Source organism: Puma concolor, chromosome D2 (genome assembly GCF_028749965.1).
Source record: "Puma concolor isolate L17-30 chromosome D2, mPumCon1.1.hap2, whole genome shotgun sequence".
Lineage (NCBI taxonomy): Eukaryota > Metazoa > Chordata > Mammalia > Carnivora > Felidae > Puma > Puma concolor.
This window is the reverse complement of record NC_141677.1, coordinates 13,154,485-13,170,143: the sequence shown is the minus strand read 5'-3', so window position 1 is coordinate 13,170,143 and position 15,659 is coordinate 13,154,485. Positions and strand designations below refer to the sequence as shown.

General features: G+C 42.8%; 1 protein-coding gene across 5 annotated transcripts in view; it reads right to left on the bottom strand.

The window, feature by feature from the left end:
• The window catches only part of B3GALNT2 (beta-1,3-N-acetylgalactosaminyltransferase 2), a 60,586-nt gene extending 45,036 nt beyond the window's left edge, over nucleotides 1-15,550 (bottom strand). The window contains exon 1 of one of the 5 annotated variants that reach the window (XM_086679635.1): nucleotides 15,423-15,550. In XM_086679635.1, coding sequence (XP_086535761.1) covers nucleotides 15,423-15,501 — 79 coding nt within the window. In that variant the 5' untranslated portion in view covers nucleotides 15,502-15,550. Of the gene's footprint in view, nucleotides 1-14,628; nucleotides 14,971-15,422 lie in introns of those variants that run through there. The other 4 variants (XM_086679637.1, XM_086679636.1, XM_086679634.1 and 1 more) reach the window with 4 other exon arrangements.
• Nucleotides 15,551-15,659: the final 109 nt, after the last annotated feature.

Below are 15,659 nucleotides of genomic sequence, written 5' to 3'. Positions count from 1 at the left end.
CAAAGGAATACAAAGAAAAAAATGTTTTTTTTAATGTTTATTTATTTTTGAGAGAGAGTGTGAGCAGGGGAGGGATTGAGAGAGAGGGAGACACAGAATCCAAAGAGGTTCCAGGCTCTGAGCTGTCAGCACAGAGCCCGATGTGGGGTTCGAACTGGGGAACCGTGACATCATGACTTGAGCTACAGTTGGGCACTTAACCGAATGAGCCTCCCAGGCACCCCAAAGAAAAATTTAATGTTTATTTATTTTTGGGACAGAGAGAGACAGAGCATGAACGGGGGAGGGGCAGAGAGAGAGGGAGACACAGAATCGGAAACAGGCTCCAGGCTCTGAGCCATCAGCCCAGAGCCTGATGCGGGGCTCGAACTCACGGACCGCGAGATCGTGACCTGGCTGAAGTCGGACGCTTAACCAACTGCGCCACCCAGGCGCCCCCCAAAGAAAAATTTAAAAAGCACCCAGAGATGTACCATCCAGATAACCACTCATAACATTTTTGGTGCAGTCTTTTTGTCTTCCACACACATGGATGTACTTATGCTCACATAAGCACATAAATTCTTTAAAACTAACAAGATGTTCATGGTGAGAATTGGTTTGGAAAGATGCAAGAATCGGTTTGGAAAGGCGCCATGGCATAAATCACGCAAGAGTCGGCAGTAAGAGTCTGTTAGGCCACAGGCAGAATCCTGGCTCTTTTTTATGACCTACAAAAGTTATTTAACTTCTTTCTTTTTTTATTACAGATTTTATTTTTTAATTTTTTTAAGTAATCTCTACTCCCAATGTTGGGACTCGAACTCATGACCCTGCGATAACAAGTCTTGTGTTCCAGTGAATGAGCCAACCAGGCACCCTGAAAAGTTAACTTCTTGAGCCTCAGTTTCCCTAACAACAAAGGGGTGCAGTAACTCTCATGGAAGTGTTGTAAAAATTAAATGAGATAATGTGTATAAAGGTCCTGGTTTGGTACCCAAATAGTAGGCACTCAACAGCAACCAAAAGCAACAACCACAACAAATATGTGCTTTCAAAGGTGAAAGCCTACGTTACCATCAGTTAATAGCTTTGGGAAACGAATGCTGGAAGGTATCAGAACCCTTATTAACACCAATAAATTCCACAGCCGGCAGACCTTGTATCACTTGCTAAATATTCCAAAGAATCAAAGAGGAAGGCAATTATTTCCAGTGAGGCAAAAAACAATCAAGTGAGAAGTCATGCAAACGGCTCATTTTTTACTGCTGTAAGGTCTGATGGGCAGGATTACGTTAAAAAAAAAAAAAACCAAAAAAAAAAAAAAAAAAAAACAAAAAAACAACACCAAAAACCAAAAACTGTCCTTAGAAAGAAGACAGCAGGGAAAGATCCTTTGTTTTTTGTCACCAGTTTCAAAGCTGGAGAGTTACAAGCTCATATATAGCTCTGATGAGGGATCCATTCTATCTCTTCCTCCAATGGTGGGAACTGATCCAAAATGTTTCCAAAAATAAATTATTGAAGGCCAGAGATCTTTACTGTATGAAGTGCAATGTTTTTATATGCCACAGGACCTAGGTATTTAGTCAAAAGTCAACAAAAACATAATACTATTTTTTCAAAGGACCAATTAAAATAATATAAAGAAAATCTGGGGGACAGACAACAGGATATTACCTTGAAACAATTCTAGGAATACAAGAATTTTTGTTAGGTTTCTAAAAAAAAAAAAAATCAATCTAAATGGAATAAAGATACTTGTTATTTTAGCCTACTGTGAATCCTGTAGTGAAATGAATTCTTTTTTAAAGGCAAGAATTTATCTTTATGTAAATCCAAATCTTCCTAGACCAGCTTGCTTATAATGGACATTTACTGAACACCTATAATGTACACCTATATGTACAGAGTATCATTTTTTTTAATTTTTAAAGTTTATTTATTTTTGAGAGAGAGAGAGTGAAGTAGGGAGGGGCAGAGAGAGGGCGAAAGAGAATACTAAGTCGATTCTGTGCTGTCAGCGCTGAGCCCAATACCATGAACTGTGTGTGAGATCACGGCCTGAACCAAAATCAAGAGTCAGATGCTTAACTGAATGAGCCACCCAGGAGCCCCCAGAGTATCATATTAATGCTCACAACCCCATGAGGTAGGTGGGGCTGGCTCCTTATTAAACGGAGAAGAGGCACAGAGAACTCAGTAACTTTTGCTAAGTCAAACAACTAGTAAACGGCTAGGCTAAGGTTTAATCCCAGGCAATTTAACCCCATTCTTTTTCATTTGAAAAATTTTTTAATGTTTTTATTTATATTTGAGAGAAAGAGAGAGAGACAGAGAGACAGAGCACAAGAGGGGGAGGGGCAGAAAGAGGGAGACACAGAATCCAAAGCAAGCTCCAGGCTCTGAGTTGTCAGCACAGAGCTTAACGCAGGGCTCAAAGTCATGAACTGCGAGATCGTGACCTGGGCCAAAGTCTGACTTTTTTTTTTTAATTTTTTTTTAATGTTTATTTATTTATTTATTTATTTTTTTTTTTTTAATTTTTTTTTCAATTTTTTTTATTTATTTTTGGGACAGAGAGAGGCAGAGCATGAACGGGGGAGGGGCAGAGAGAGAGGGAGACACAGAATCGGAAACAGGCTCCAGGCTCCGAGCCATCAGCCCAGAGCCTGACGCGGGGCTCGAACTCACGGACCGCGAGATCGTGACCTGGCTGAAGTCGGACGCCCAACCGACTGCGCCACCCAGGCGCCCCTATTTATTTATTTTTGACATAGAGAGAGAGAGAGAGAGAGAGAGAGAGAGAGAGAGAGAGAGAGAGAGACAGAGCATGAGTGGGGGATTGGCAGAGAGAGAGGGAGACACAATCTGAAGCAGGCTCCAGGCCCTGAGCTGTCAGCACAGAGTCCGATGCGGGGCTCGAACTCACAAACCGTGAGATCATGACCTGAGCTGAAGTCAGACGCTCAACCAACTGAGCCACCCAGGCACCCCAACTCCATTCTTTATCACTGTTCTATTAACAACACAGCTTGATGTAGCTCATCTGAGACTAAATTCTGATCTTGTATTTGTAACACCAGTTCAAGCAGTGAATTAATGATAAGCAGATCACTGGAAATTCCGGTTAGCATGTTAATTTTTAAAAATTCATGGCCCAGGAACATTCTTTCTCAGATACGTGTAACCGTACACTGGAAGTTGTACCTACTGCTGGAACTAACTCTAAATGAGTCTGAATGTGGAGAACAGTTTAAACGCTTGTGCAAAATTGGCAATGATATCCCATTTCACCCCCTACTTTTTCACAGAGAAATACTGATGGTAACTACATTTTAGTGACAGAAATGAGGTGAATTTAGTAACCAGACGTAACTGACATTGAGTCCACAACCAACAAGCAGCATGGGATTGATAACAAGGTATTTAAATCCCTTTTGCCTCGGTTTCCTAACTGGAAAAAAAAATGATACCAAAAACTCTTTGGTGAGTCTATTTCATCTGTTTCAATATGTCTTCCGGAAAGATTAAAAGCTAAGGAAGAGCAAAATCACATTTAACCTAAACGCCTCATTTACCTGACATCATCAGAAAACAAGGTTGTTGCACAAAAGTAAAATCATAAAGTCACTAAAACAACCCTTTACATGCCAAATACTGCTGCCTCATTTTTGGTAGATAATTAAATCTTAGAGAAATGGATTACCTAAAACATAATTTCACCTGTTCTTGGTGGAAAAGTCTTCATGAAAAATTTCTCCAATCTGTCCCTTGCTCATTACCTCTACCCTTGCTTCAACTCAGAATCTGATCTTTCACTGGACCATGAGAGGGGCATCTACCCAGTGAGCACTGAGTACCGTATGGAAGTGCTGAATCACTGCGTGCTACACCTGAAACTAATGTAACACTGTATATATGTTAACTACACTGGAATTAAAAAAAAAAAAGATAATTGGGAAATCTCGAACACTAGATACTGGAAGGCATCGTTAATTTTCCTAATTGTGATGATGGTTTTGCGGTCATGTTTTTTTTTTAACATCTATCTCTAGAGACAATATACTAAGATATTTACGGAGAGAATAAGTTATCTGTGATTTGCTTCCAAATAAACCTGTGGGAAGAACTGGGTAGGAGTGTTTGTGAAAAATATTTAGCTGTAGGTGTATGAGTACATATCAATAGTTACAATCTTCTACTTCTGGGTATGTCTTAAACTTTTCATAATAAAAACTTAAAATATTGAAAAAGAAAAAAAAGCCCAAGAAACTCCAGGGCTATCCTAACAGCTTATTCCTGGTTTCTTCCTATCAGGCCAAACAAGATTTTTCTAAAAATAAATAAGTAAATAATAAAGATAACCATGTGGCAGGTGAAAATCCCATGGCTTCTGGTTGCAAATTACTTTTTGATCTCTCTGCCACTGCCAATCCTCTCTGCTTCTAATCCAGGTCTAAGCTGCTTGTGTTGAACTGCTTTCGTTCACATGCATTTCTCCCTTCCTAGCAGAAGAGAAGTACACAGGAGATTTTGGCCTTTTAAAAAAGCTTCTACTTCCTGGTGCGCCTGGGTGGCTCAGTCAGTTAAGCGTCCGACTTTGGTTCAGGTCATGATCTCCCGGTTTGTGAGTTTGAGCCCCGAGTCGGGCTCTGTGCTGACAGCTCAGAGCCTGGAACCTGCTTTGGATTCTGTGTCTCCCTCTGTCTCTGCCCTTCCCCGACTCATGCTCTTTCTCTCGAAAATAATAAACATTAAAAAAATGTTTTTTAAAACCTTCTACTCCCAGATATATTGAAAAATAGGTTTCTAAAGATTCAACCAAAAACCTGTTAGAAATAATAAACCAATTCAGTAAAGTTGCAAGATATACAATCTACAAAAATCAGTGGCACTTCTATATACTAATAATGAACTATCAAAGAAAAGAAATTAAGAAAGGAATCCTACTGGGGCGCCTGGATGGCTCAGTCAGTTAAGAGTCAGAAAACTGATTTCAGCTCAGGTTATGATCCTGTGGTTTGTGAGTCCCAGCCTCACATCAGGCTCCATGCTGACAGTGTGGAGTCTGCTTGCTGTTCTCTCTCTCCGTCCTTCTCCTGCTCTCGTGTTCTGTCTCTCTCAAAATAAATAAATTTAAAAAATTCTAAAAGAAACCAATTCTATTTACAATAGAATCACAAAGAATAAAATACCCAGGAATAAATTTAAACAAGAAGGTCAAAGACCTGCACACTGAAAGCTACAAGACACTGATGAAAGAAACTAAAGTACACAGAAAATCAATGGAATGTTATTCTGTGCTCACAGGTTGGAAGAATTTTTACATGTCCACACTACCCAAAGCAATCTATAGATTCAATGCAATCCCTATCAAAATTCCAATGGCCCTTTTCACAGAAATATAACAAACAATCCTAACGTTTGTATGGAACCACAAAAGACCTTAAACAGCCAAACCAATCTTGGGGAAGAACAAAGCTGGAGGCATCGTGCAGTATAAGCTATTCTAAGAGGGATGGTTATAGCAATACAAGCCTACCTCAACAAACAAGAAAAATCTCAAATAAATAATCTAACCTTATACCTAAAGAAGCTAGAAGAAGAACAAAATCCAAGGCCAATAAAAAGAAGGAAATAATAAAGATCAGAGCAGAAATAAATGATATACAGACTAGGGGCACCTGGGTGGCTCAGTTGGTTAAGTATCCGACTCCTGATCTCAGCTCAGGTCTTGATCTCAGGGTCGTGAGTTCAAGCCCTGCCTTGGTCTCTGTGCTGGGTGTGAAGCATACTTAAAAAAAAAAAAAAAAAGATATACAGACTAAGAAAACAATGGAACAGATCAATGAAACCAGGTGCTGGTTCTTTGAAAACATGAACAAAATTGATAAACCTTTAGCTAGACTCATCAAAAAAGGGAGAAAAGACTCAAAATAAATACTATCAGAAATTAAGGAGGAGAAACAGCAACCAACACCACAGATATACAAAGGATTATAGGAACATATAAGGTTACTTGCCAACAAATCAGACAACCTAGAAGAAATGGGTAATTTCCTAGAAACATACAACCTTCCAAAACTGAATCAGTAAGAAAAAGAAAATTGAACAGACTGATTACTAGCAATGAAATTGAATCAGTAACCCAAAAACCAACAAAGTCCAGGACCAGATGGCTTCACAGGTAAATTCAAACAAACATTTAAAGACAAGTTAATATCTATTCCTCTCAAATACTCCAAAAATTGGAGAGGAAAGAAAACTTTCAAAATTATTCCACAAGACCAGCATTACTTCGATACCAAAACCAGATAAAGACACTACAAAAAAAGAAAGCTACAGACCAATGTCTCTGATGAACCCAGATGCAAACAATGTCAACAAAATATCAGCTAACCAACAATACAACAATACATTAAAAAAATCTTTCACCATGACCAAGTGGGATTTATTCCAGGGATGCAAGAGTGGGTCAGTATTTGCAAATCAAATCAACACGACTGAAAGATATATGCACCCCTATGTTTATTGCTGCATGATATTTACAGCAGCCAGGATACAGAAGCAGTCTGAGTGTCCATCCATAGATGAATGAAGATGTGCTATATATACACAATGGAATGTTACTCAGTCATAAAGGATGAGATCTTGCCATGTGTGACAACACGGATGGACCAAAAGGGTATAATGCTAAGTGAAATAAGTCAGAGAAAGATGAATACCACATGCTTTCACTCATGTTTGGAATTTAAGAAACAAATGATGAAACAAAGAAAAAAAGAGACAAATGAAAAAGTAGACTTTTTTTTTTAATGTTTATTTTTGAGAGAGAGAGAGAGAGAGAATGAGAGACAGAGAATGCCAGTAGGGGAGGGGTAGAGAGAGAAGGGGACAGAGGATTAGAAGCAGGCTCTGCACTGACAGCAGAGAGCCTGACGTGGGGCTCGAATTCATGAACCATGACCTGAGCTGAAGTTGGGCGCTCAACCAACTGAGCCACCCAGGTGCCCCAGACCAGACTCTTAAATACGGCAAACAAACTGGTGGATGCCAGAAGGGAGGTGGAGTCACAGGTGAAAAAAACTGAAAAACAAAAAACTGGAGGCATTACACTCCCTGGTTTCAAACTGTATTACAAAGATACGGTAACCAAAACATACATAAAAACTGACACACAGATCAATGGAATAGAGAGCCCAGAAGTAAACCCACAATTATATGGTTCAATTAATCTACAAAGGAGGCAAGACTATACAATAGAGAAAGGAGTCTCTTTAATAGATGGTGTTGGGAAAATTGGACAGCCACATGCAAAAGAATGACACTGGACCACTACCTTATACTATACACAATATCAACTCAAAATGGATCAAAGACTTGAACATAAGACCTGACACCATAAAACTCCTAGAATGAAACATAGGTGGTAAGCTCCTTGACACTGGTTTTGTGGATGAGTTTTTGGATTTGACACCAAAAGCAAATGCAACAGAAGCAAAAGTAAACATCAAACTAAAGAGCTTCTGCACAGCAAAGGAAACCATAAACAAAATGAAAAGGCAGTCTATGAATGGGAGAAAATATTTGCAAACCATGGGTCTGATAAGGGGTTAATACTGAAAATATGTAAAAAAACAAAACAAAACAAAACTCTTACAACTCAATAACAAAAAACCCAAGTGGTCCAATTGAAAAATAGGCAGAAGATCTGAACAGACATATCTCCAAAGACAACATACAGATGGCCAACAGGTACATGAAAAGATGGCCGACATAACTCACCATCAGGGAAATTGCAAATGAAATACCACCTCACACCTGTCAGAATGGCCAGTATCAAAAAGACAAGAAACAACAAGTGTTGGTAACAAAGTGTAGAAAAAGGAAGGTTCCTGCACCGTCAGTGGGACTATAATGTTGTAACCATTGTATTAAGCAGCACCGAGGTTCCTCAAAAAATTAAAAATAGAACTACTACACGATCCAGTAATTCCACTTCGGGGTACTTATCCGAAGGAAATGAAAACAGTCACTGGAGAAGGTATCTGCACCCCCACGTTCACTGCAGCACTGTTTACGATGGCCAAAACATGGAAATAACCTGCGTTCGCTGACAGATATGAATGGATAAAGACAATGTGTTCTATATAAATACAGCGGAATATTATTTGCCATAAAAAAGAAGGAAATCTTGCCATTTCTGACCATGTGGACAGACTTTGAGGGTGTTACGCTAAGTGAACCAAGACAAAGAAAGACAAAGTACGGTCTCACTTAAAAATTTTTTTTTAATGTTTATTTATTATCGAGAGACAGAGAGACACAGAGCATGAGCAGGGGAGGGGCCAAGAGATGGAGAGACACAGAATCTGAAGCAGGCTCCAGGCTCTGAGCTGTCAGCACGGAGCCCCACGCGGGGCTCAAACTCACAAATCACAAGATCATGACCTGAGCCGAAGTCAGACGCTTAACTAAGCTACCCAGGTGCCCCAGTACGGTCTTACTTTAAAAAAAAAAAAAAAAAAAGTTTATTTATTTTTGAGAGAGAGAGCATGGGGGAGGGGCAGAGAGAGAGAGTCCCAAGCAGGCTCCATGGTGTCAGTGCAGAGCCCGATGGTGGGCTCCATCTCACGAACTGTGAGATCATGACCTGAGCTGAGATCGGGTGTTAACCAACTGAGCCACCCTGGGGGCCCTGGGCTCACTTTTATGTAGAATCTTAACAACATAAAACACTGAACTCATATATAGAGAGAGAACAGATGGGTGGGGGTGGGGGGTGGCTAAAATGGGTGAAGGTAGTCAAAAGGTACAAACTTTTAGTTAAGAAAATAAAGAAGTCATGGGATGTAATATACACCTCGTTGCTACACTTGGTAATAATGCTGTAATGCATACTTAAAAGTTGCTAAGATAAGAGAGTACATCTTAAAGTTCTCATCACAAGAAAAAAATTGTAACTGTGTGGTGATGGACGTATTGTGTTCCTTCTGCAATATATACACACACTGAATCAATGGCATACACCTGAAACTCATGTAGTAGGTCAATTATATCTCAATTAAAATAACAGGTTTCTTCTATCACATAACAGCAATGTAAATCAGTCCAAAAGACTTGTGAGTACTGCTTTCCCCGGCAGAAAACCCACAGTGGATGCTCAATGAATACCTGTGACAGAATGCCCAAGTTCCTAACGCCCTTGAGCAATGCTGGCCTCTACACTTTCAGCACCCTCTGCTATATGTTGCAAGTGCCCTGTTTGATTCTGGTGTCTGAAGACAGGAAAAGAAGAAATGAAAAACTAAGAAGTAAACATGATACAACAAGACACAAAGATAATTCAGAGATAAAATGCAAGTAGCCAACAAACCTACAATAAAGTGTTCAATTTCACTCGAATCAAGTTTGAATGAGAGCAATAAAATACCAATTTTTGCCTACATTCAAACCGACAAACATCTTCTTAAATAATACCTCAACAATTGGTATGTCAAGGAAGTGGTGAGAGTCATTTCAAGGAAATGGCTCCTCTCCTCCATCACTGCTGTAATGTAATTTGGTCATCTTTTTCAGGACAATTTGCCAATACACAGGAAATACCTCAGAACTGTATAACTTCTGCCCAGCAATTCCATGTCTAAGAACTTATTTTTAGAAATAATCAGCGATGGGGGGGTGCCTGGGTGGCTCAGTTGGTTAAGTATGACTTTGGCTCAGGTCATGATCTCACTGCTCGTGAGTTCGAGCCCCGTGTCGGGCTCTGTGCTGACAACTTGGAGACTGGAGCCTGCTTCGGATTTTGTGTCTCCCTCTCTTTCTGCCCCTCCCCCGCTCGTGCTCAGAAATAAATAAACATAAAAAAATGAAAAAAAAAAACAGCGATGCACTAAAAGATCTCTATTCATCACAGTATCATTTATCAACAGTGAAAAAGTTCAAAATACATACATCCAGGAATAAGGGATTAAATTACAGTGTATCTATATGCCAGAATATTACGCAGCCACTAAAATGATGTCGTAGAATTACGTTATACGGTTATTCACCATATTAAGTAGATTGTAAGAACTATGTACACACAGTGTGGTCCCATTTATATAAAGCCCCAAAACAGGCAAATATCTGCCATTTGAGATCAGGGGAGTGGTTACCACTCTTGGCAGTGATGGAAGAGAGCACGAAGGGAGCTTCCGGCATGCTGTCTTAGCTGGCTGTATTCAGCTTATGAAACTAGATCAAGCTACACATTTACACGCACTTTTCTGAACGTATATGATACATCAACACGATTTTTTAAAAATACTAATTTCCCTCAAACACGCACTATAAGTATGTGCATTCAAAAACTGTAATATAGATCATTTTTCCTGTTTTTCAAAAATAATTTCAATTTTTCTACAAAGAACTTGTTGTGCTTCTATAAGACAAAATTTTAAATCATAGGGTCATCACGGAAGGTGATTACATGATCTATAGGTGACAAAATCATGCATACTTCCCAGTTTTATTCTCTTGATTCATTCCTCCCAATTACGAAGCACTTCTCCTACATTCACTCTTCTAGATGGTAGATATATAGCAACAAACAAATCTTCATGTCAGGAATCATTCAAACCCCACACAATCCCTGAGGACAACATTTCTCTTCTCTAGTATGTAATATATCCTGAGGGTCTGGCAATCTGCTAGGCTCTGCACTTGGGAGTGGACATCCAAAAGTTTATTAGACCAAGGGAGGTTGACCTCAAAAAACTGTTTAAAACAGGCCCAAGGATTCTTTTTTTTTTTTTTTAATGTTTATTTCTTTTTGAGAGAGAGAGGGAGAGAGCATGCATGAGCAGGGGAGGGACAAAAAGAGAGGGAGCCACAGAATCCAAAAAAAGCAGGCTCCAGGCTCTGAGCTGTCAGCACAGAGCCTGACACGGGACTTGAACTCATGAACTGAACCATGAGATCATGACCTGAACCGAAGTCGGACGCTCACCCCAGTGAGCCACCCAGGTGCCCCTAGGCCCAAGGATTCCTAAGAATCAAACCAAAATTTCTGTTCTCACATGTACCCTCTCAGACGAATCAGATTGATCACAAATAAGCAGAAATCCTGAAAATGAGGGAAACGGAAATTCATCACAGATCTACTGCTGAAGACAATCAGCATGCTCTCGCCAATTTCAGAAACCTCCCCAGACACCTCACTAGCACAAGAACCAGCCACCACTCTCCTACTCCTCCTCTTTACAAGTCATGGGAGTGTTTACTATGAATCAGGCACTTTTCTGGGTGTTTTACTAATGGAGTCTTCACAATAACCCTATGAGATCATCATTTTATAAATAAGGACACCAAAGCACGGAGACAAGATTAACATGAAGGGATAATTTTGGATGAACCAGTGCTAGGCAAGCTTGCAAAGCAAGCGCACTTTGTCTTTGGCCTTCTACTGGCTCCATGTCTGTTTCAGTTCGACAGACTGTGAGGACCTCGGAGCAGGGACTGTGCGTCTAGAACCGTACCTAGCACTCCAAGCGATATGCTTCTTTCCTTTCTCTTTGGTTTCTTTCTCTCCAAACATCCCAGAAAGAGGAGGCTTCTTTTGTCTCATCATTTTTCTAAATTTGCTGTTAAATAATTCTTGCTAAGGCATTACCCCAAACGAATTATGTTTATTAGATATACCCTGTATCTATATTCTCCAGTCCAGTGTCTCTGTCTCCAGTTTCCTCATCACCCCCTAGGCGTGCTGCATTTCACAACAGACCTGCTTCCTCTTCAATAGTTGGTGACCATATTTCAGGTGTCTAACGTGAGCCACTATGTTAAAAAAAGTACCAGGTACTAACAGGACTCCCTCACTTAGTTGAGGACTCCCTGCCTCAACTAAGAAGTGTCCCCTGACCTATTTAAAACAGCAGTATACCATTCTCTAGCCTCTGACACTGCTTTATTTTTGTCATCCCACTTATCAGTATCCCCTATGATATTTACTAATTATTTTCTATGTTCTATCTCCCCTTCTAATTTGTAAACCGCATGACAGCAGGGACTTGATCTGGATTACTGTTGTAATGCCACACCTACAACAGGGGTGGGCACAGAGTAGGCTCTCAGATATTTGCTCGATCGACTACAAATCAGAGGTTCTTTTTTAATATTCAGGGAAGGTAAATCTCCCTTTAAAAAAATACTGCCACAGGATGCCTGGGTGGCTGTCAGTTGAGTTGGTTGAGCAGCCAACAGGCTCAGGTCATGATGTCACGGCTCATGAGTTCCAGCCCTGCATTGGGCTCACGGCCTGCTTCAGATCCTCTGTCTCTCCCTGTCTCTGTCCCTCCCCTGCTTGTGCTCGCTTTCTCTCAAAAATAAACATTAAAAAAAATACTTTATAAAAAAAATACTGCCACAACTTAATGAGACTGAAGACAAAGGGGCAGAAAAGAGAACAAAAACAAATCTTGAAACATTAATTTGCTGGAAGAAACAAAATCTTGGGTTTTCTCTCTCACTTTAGGCTTAAGGTATAAGAGCTGAAATGTAAAAATGTTCAAATGTTTTAGTTTGAGCATGGTGGTAACACAATGGGAAAAGGAGCCGCAGGAAATTTTAGCAATCGATAGGCTTCTACTGTCTTTAGTTTTGAAAAGTAAGTTAGGAGTCCTTCAGGTTTCATTTAGATTAAAATGCCTAATTTACCATCTAACCAGAGGCACAATATCCATCTAAAGTCAAAGTTAATTTATATAACTAGTACTGATTTCTTCACCTACAGCCTGCTCCTTTTCATGGCCTACATCCTAGTTTCCTAATCTAGCTTAGTCAAACTTCACAGCAGATAAGCGCATCATCCAAACACTACGGGGATAGGAAAAACTTCACTAAACTAAGAAATTGCCAGGCTGGCCTACTAAGTTTAAAGCTTGACGGGGTGCCTGGGTGGCCCAGTCAGTTAAGTGTGGGACTCTTGATTTCGGCTCAGGTCATGATCTCACAGTTCGTGGGTTTGAGCCCTGGGTGATGATGGCATGGAGTCTGCTGGAGATTTGTTCTCTCTCTCTCTCTCTCTCTCTAGATCTCTGCCTCTCCCCTGCTCGCATGCTCTATCGCTCTCAAAATAAATAAATAAACTTAAAAAAAAAAAAGGCTTGAAAGCCGACTTTTTGCTGGTTTCTTGCACCCCAAAAGACTACTAAGGTCATAAATATCCTAAGAATGCTCTGCAAGTAAATTCTAGTCGTGCTCCCTCATCATACAAAAAAGGAAAGAAACTTGTATAACACAAACCTAACAGACGTTACAAAGTATTTTATATCTATCGCACCCTTTCCTTAGATCAGTTTAAAAACCCTAAACCAACCAACCAACCAAAAAACCCCAACCTATTAACAGGTAAAATGCCCTATAACAACTTTATTTTCCTTAAATAATTTAAACAGTATTTTAATTCTATTCAGGTCACACAAACAGCTTCTTCAAAGAGCTTGTGGTTCGCCTAATAGGAAAAGATTCTAAGAGACTGTTACCAGAATAAAGAACTCCAATTCCAACAACGAGATTGCTTTGAGGATTGCCCAATTAGTTTCTATGCTTTCTACTAAAAAGTTAAGGCACAGACCCGTCTCAGAATTGCAAATACTCAATTCTAATTCTTTAAACTTTTGGATAAGAAAACAGCTGTTTTGGGGAGAAGTGGTAAGGAAAAAACTCCCCAAGTAGTTAGAACACAAGACAACTATTACCTCAGTTTAAAAACAGCCTTCTAGGTTTCTTTCTATGTCCTAAGGCAAGCCCTTAAAAAAGAAGACAAGATAAAAAAGGAAACCCATTAACAAAAAAGGGTGGTAAAACCCATTAACAAAAAAAAGCCCACTGGGTCCCAACTATGGACAAAGCACTCGATTGGGCTGTGAAATGATCAAGATTTCACTCCCCTGGGACAGTAAGCTTTAGAACAAGTGGATATGATCGCTAGAGAATTTTCTATGTTCACGTATACTTCATTAGGAGGCTTTGCGAGCCAAACTCACAGAAACAATTCCTCTCGTATCCATGCCCTATTTCACGTCCAGATTTGTTTCACCGACTTGCATCATAGTTTTCAAAGAAAACAAAAAGGAGTATATACTCTTAAGGCAAAGTTCCCGTGAAAAGCAAGACCCAACCTTTTCAGACACGCACAGGCATCGCCCATGACACTAAGACCTCCAAGCCTAGACCGAGTTAAGTCCAACAGCTTGGGGAGGGAGCAGGCAGCCTGGCACCCGAGCCCGGGCGCACGCAGCCGCCCCCTGCGGCTGAAGGACACAAGGTTTTGCTCCCAGGGCCAGCGGGCAGGAGGCGGACAACTCCGACCAGGCCTGGGGGACAGACGAAGGACTCGCGGTGGCGGTGCCCATAAAGGAAAGCGGGAGGTGAGAAGCGGCGGGGACACGCACCGAGAAACGCGCCCTCAAGTTTGCCCGATTCAACGCCCCGAGGATGAAAAGAGCCATTTGTCTCGTGTGGGGACGGTCGCGTTCGGCCCGTCCCCCCCTGCGGGACTCCCGGCGGGGCTCCGCGGAGGAAGCCGCCCGGGGGGGGGGGGGGGCTCGGGGTCGGCCTCCCGCCCCTCGCGGCCTCTCGGCCCGCCGGGCCCCAGGACCTCACCTGCGGGGCCGGCCCCGGAGGCGCGCGCGGGCGGCGGGGAGCGCAGCCGCAGCCAGAGGTGCAGCGCGGCCCCGAGCACACACGGGCACAGCAGCACCAGCCAGTTTCGCATTGGCCGCCCCCGCCGGCTCCACCTCGCGCCCCCGCCGCGCGCCGGGCTCTCCCGCGTCCCGGCGGAAAGGGAGGGGACCGGCGAAGAGAAAGGCCGAGGGGCGGCGGCCGACGCACGCGCGACCACTCTGGGCACGCCTGCCCTCGCGCCCGCCGCCGTCCAGACTCCTGGCGGCTCCGGCCCCGCGCCTCAGGTTCCTCCAACCGCGGGCGGCGCCGGCTCAGCCGGCCAGGCCCCGCCCCCTCCTCTTGGCCTAACCCCCCCCCCGGGCCCGCCCACCTTTCGTCTCACTCGCCCCGCCCCCTTCTCGCGTCCCCTCCCGCGCCTGCAGGCCAGTCGGGAGCTGAAGTCCCGCTCTGGGCCCAGGCAGGGGGCGCACCCCAGTGATCCAGAGGCTCGGAAACCACATTTCCCATAACTGCGTGCACTTGCTTCCGTCACTCGGCGGTCGCGGAGGCGAAGCGCGAAGCCCCACAGGGAGCATGCGCATCCCTTCTCAACGCCTACTGCCCCCCGACGGCCGAGGGGAGGCGGTGCCGGTCGCCCCTGTGCTCAGAGGCTGACTGACAGCACCGGCCGAAGGAAACAGCTGCCGAGGCGAAGGCTCCCGGCTGCCTCGGATTTAAAGATCTGCGTGACGCTAGGTTTAGATCACGCGGAGCTCCACTGTGCGAATGCTGACCTTCCCTGGGAGTTGGGATCCTGCCCGAGAGCAGGCCGAGGCAGTCCGAGGCGTGTGTCTTCAGCGGTGAATCATCCATCAAGTGCTAGTGCTGGTGCGCTGTGTACCCGACTCCTTGCCCAGCCCTGTCCTCCGGGAGCTCTGGTTGGGGCCGCACCCGGGGTCCAGCTGTGGGGCAGGACAGCTACGGTCCAGTAGGAGGTGAAATTCCACGTGCTCCCGATTCAGACTGGGGAG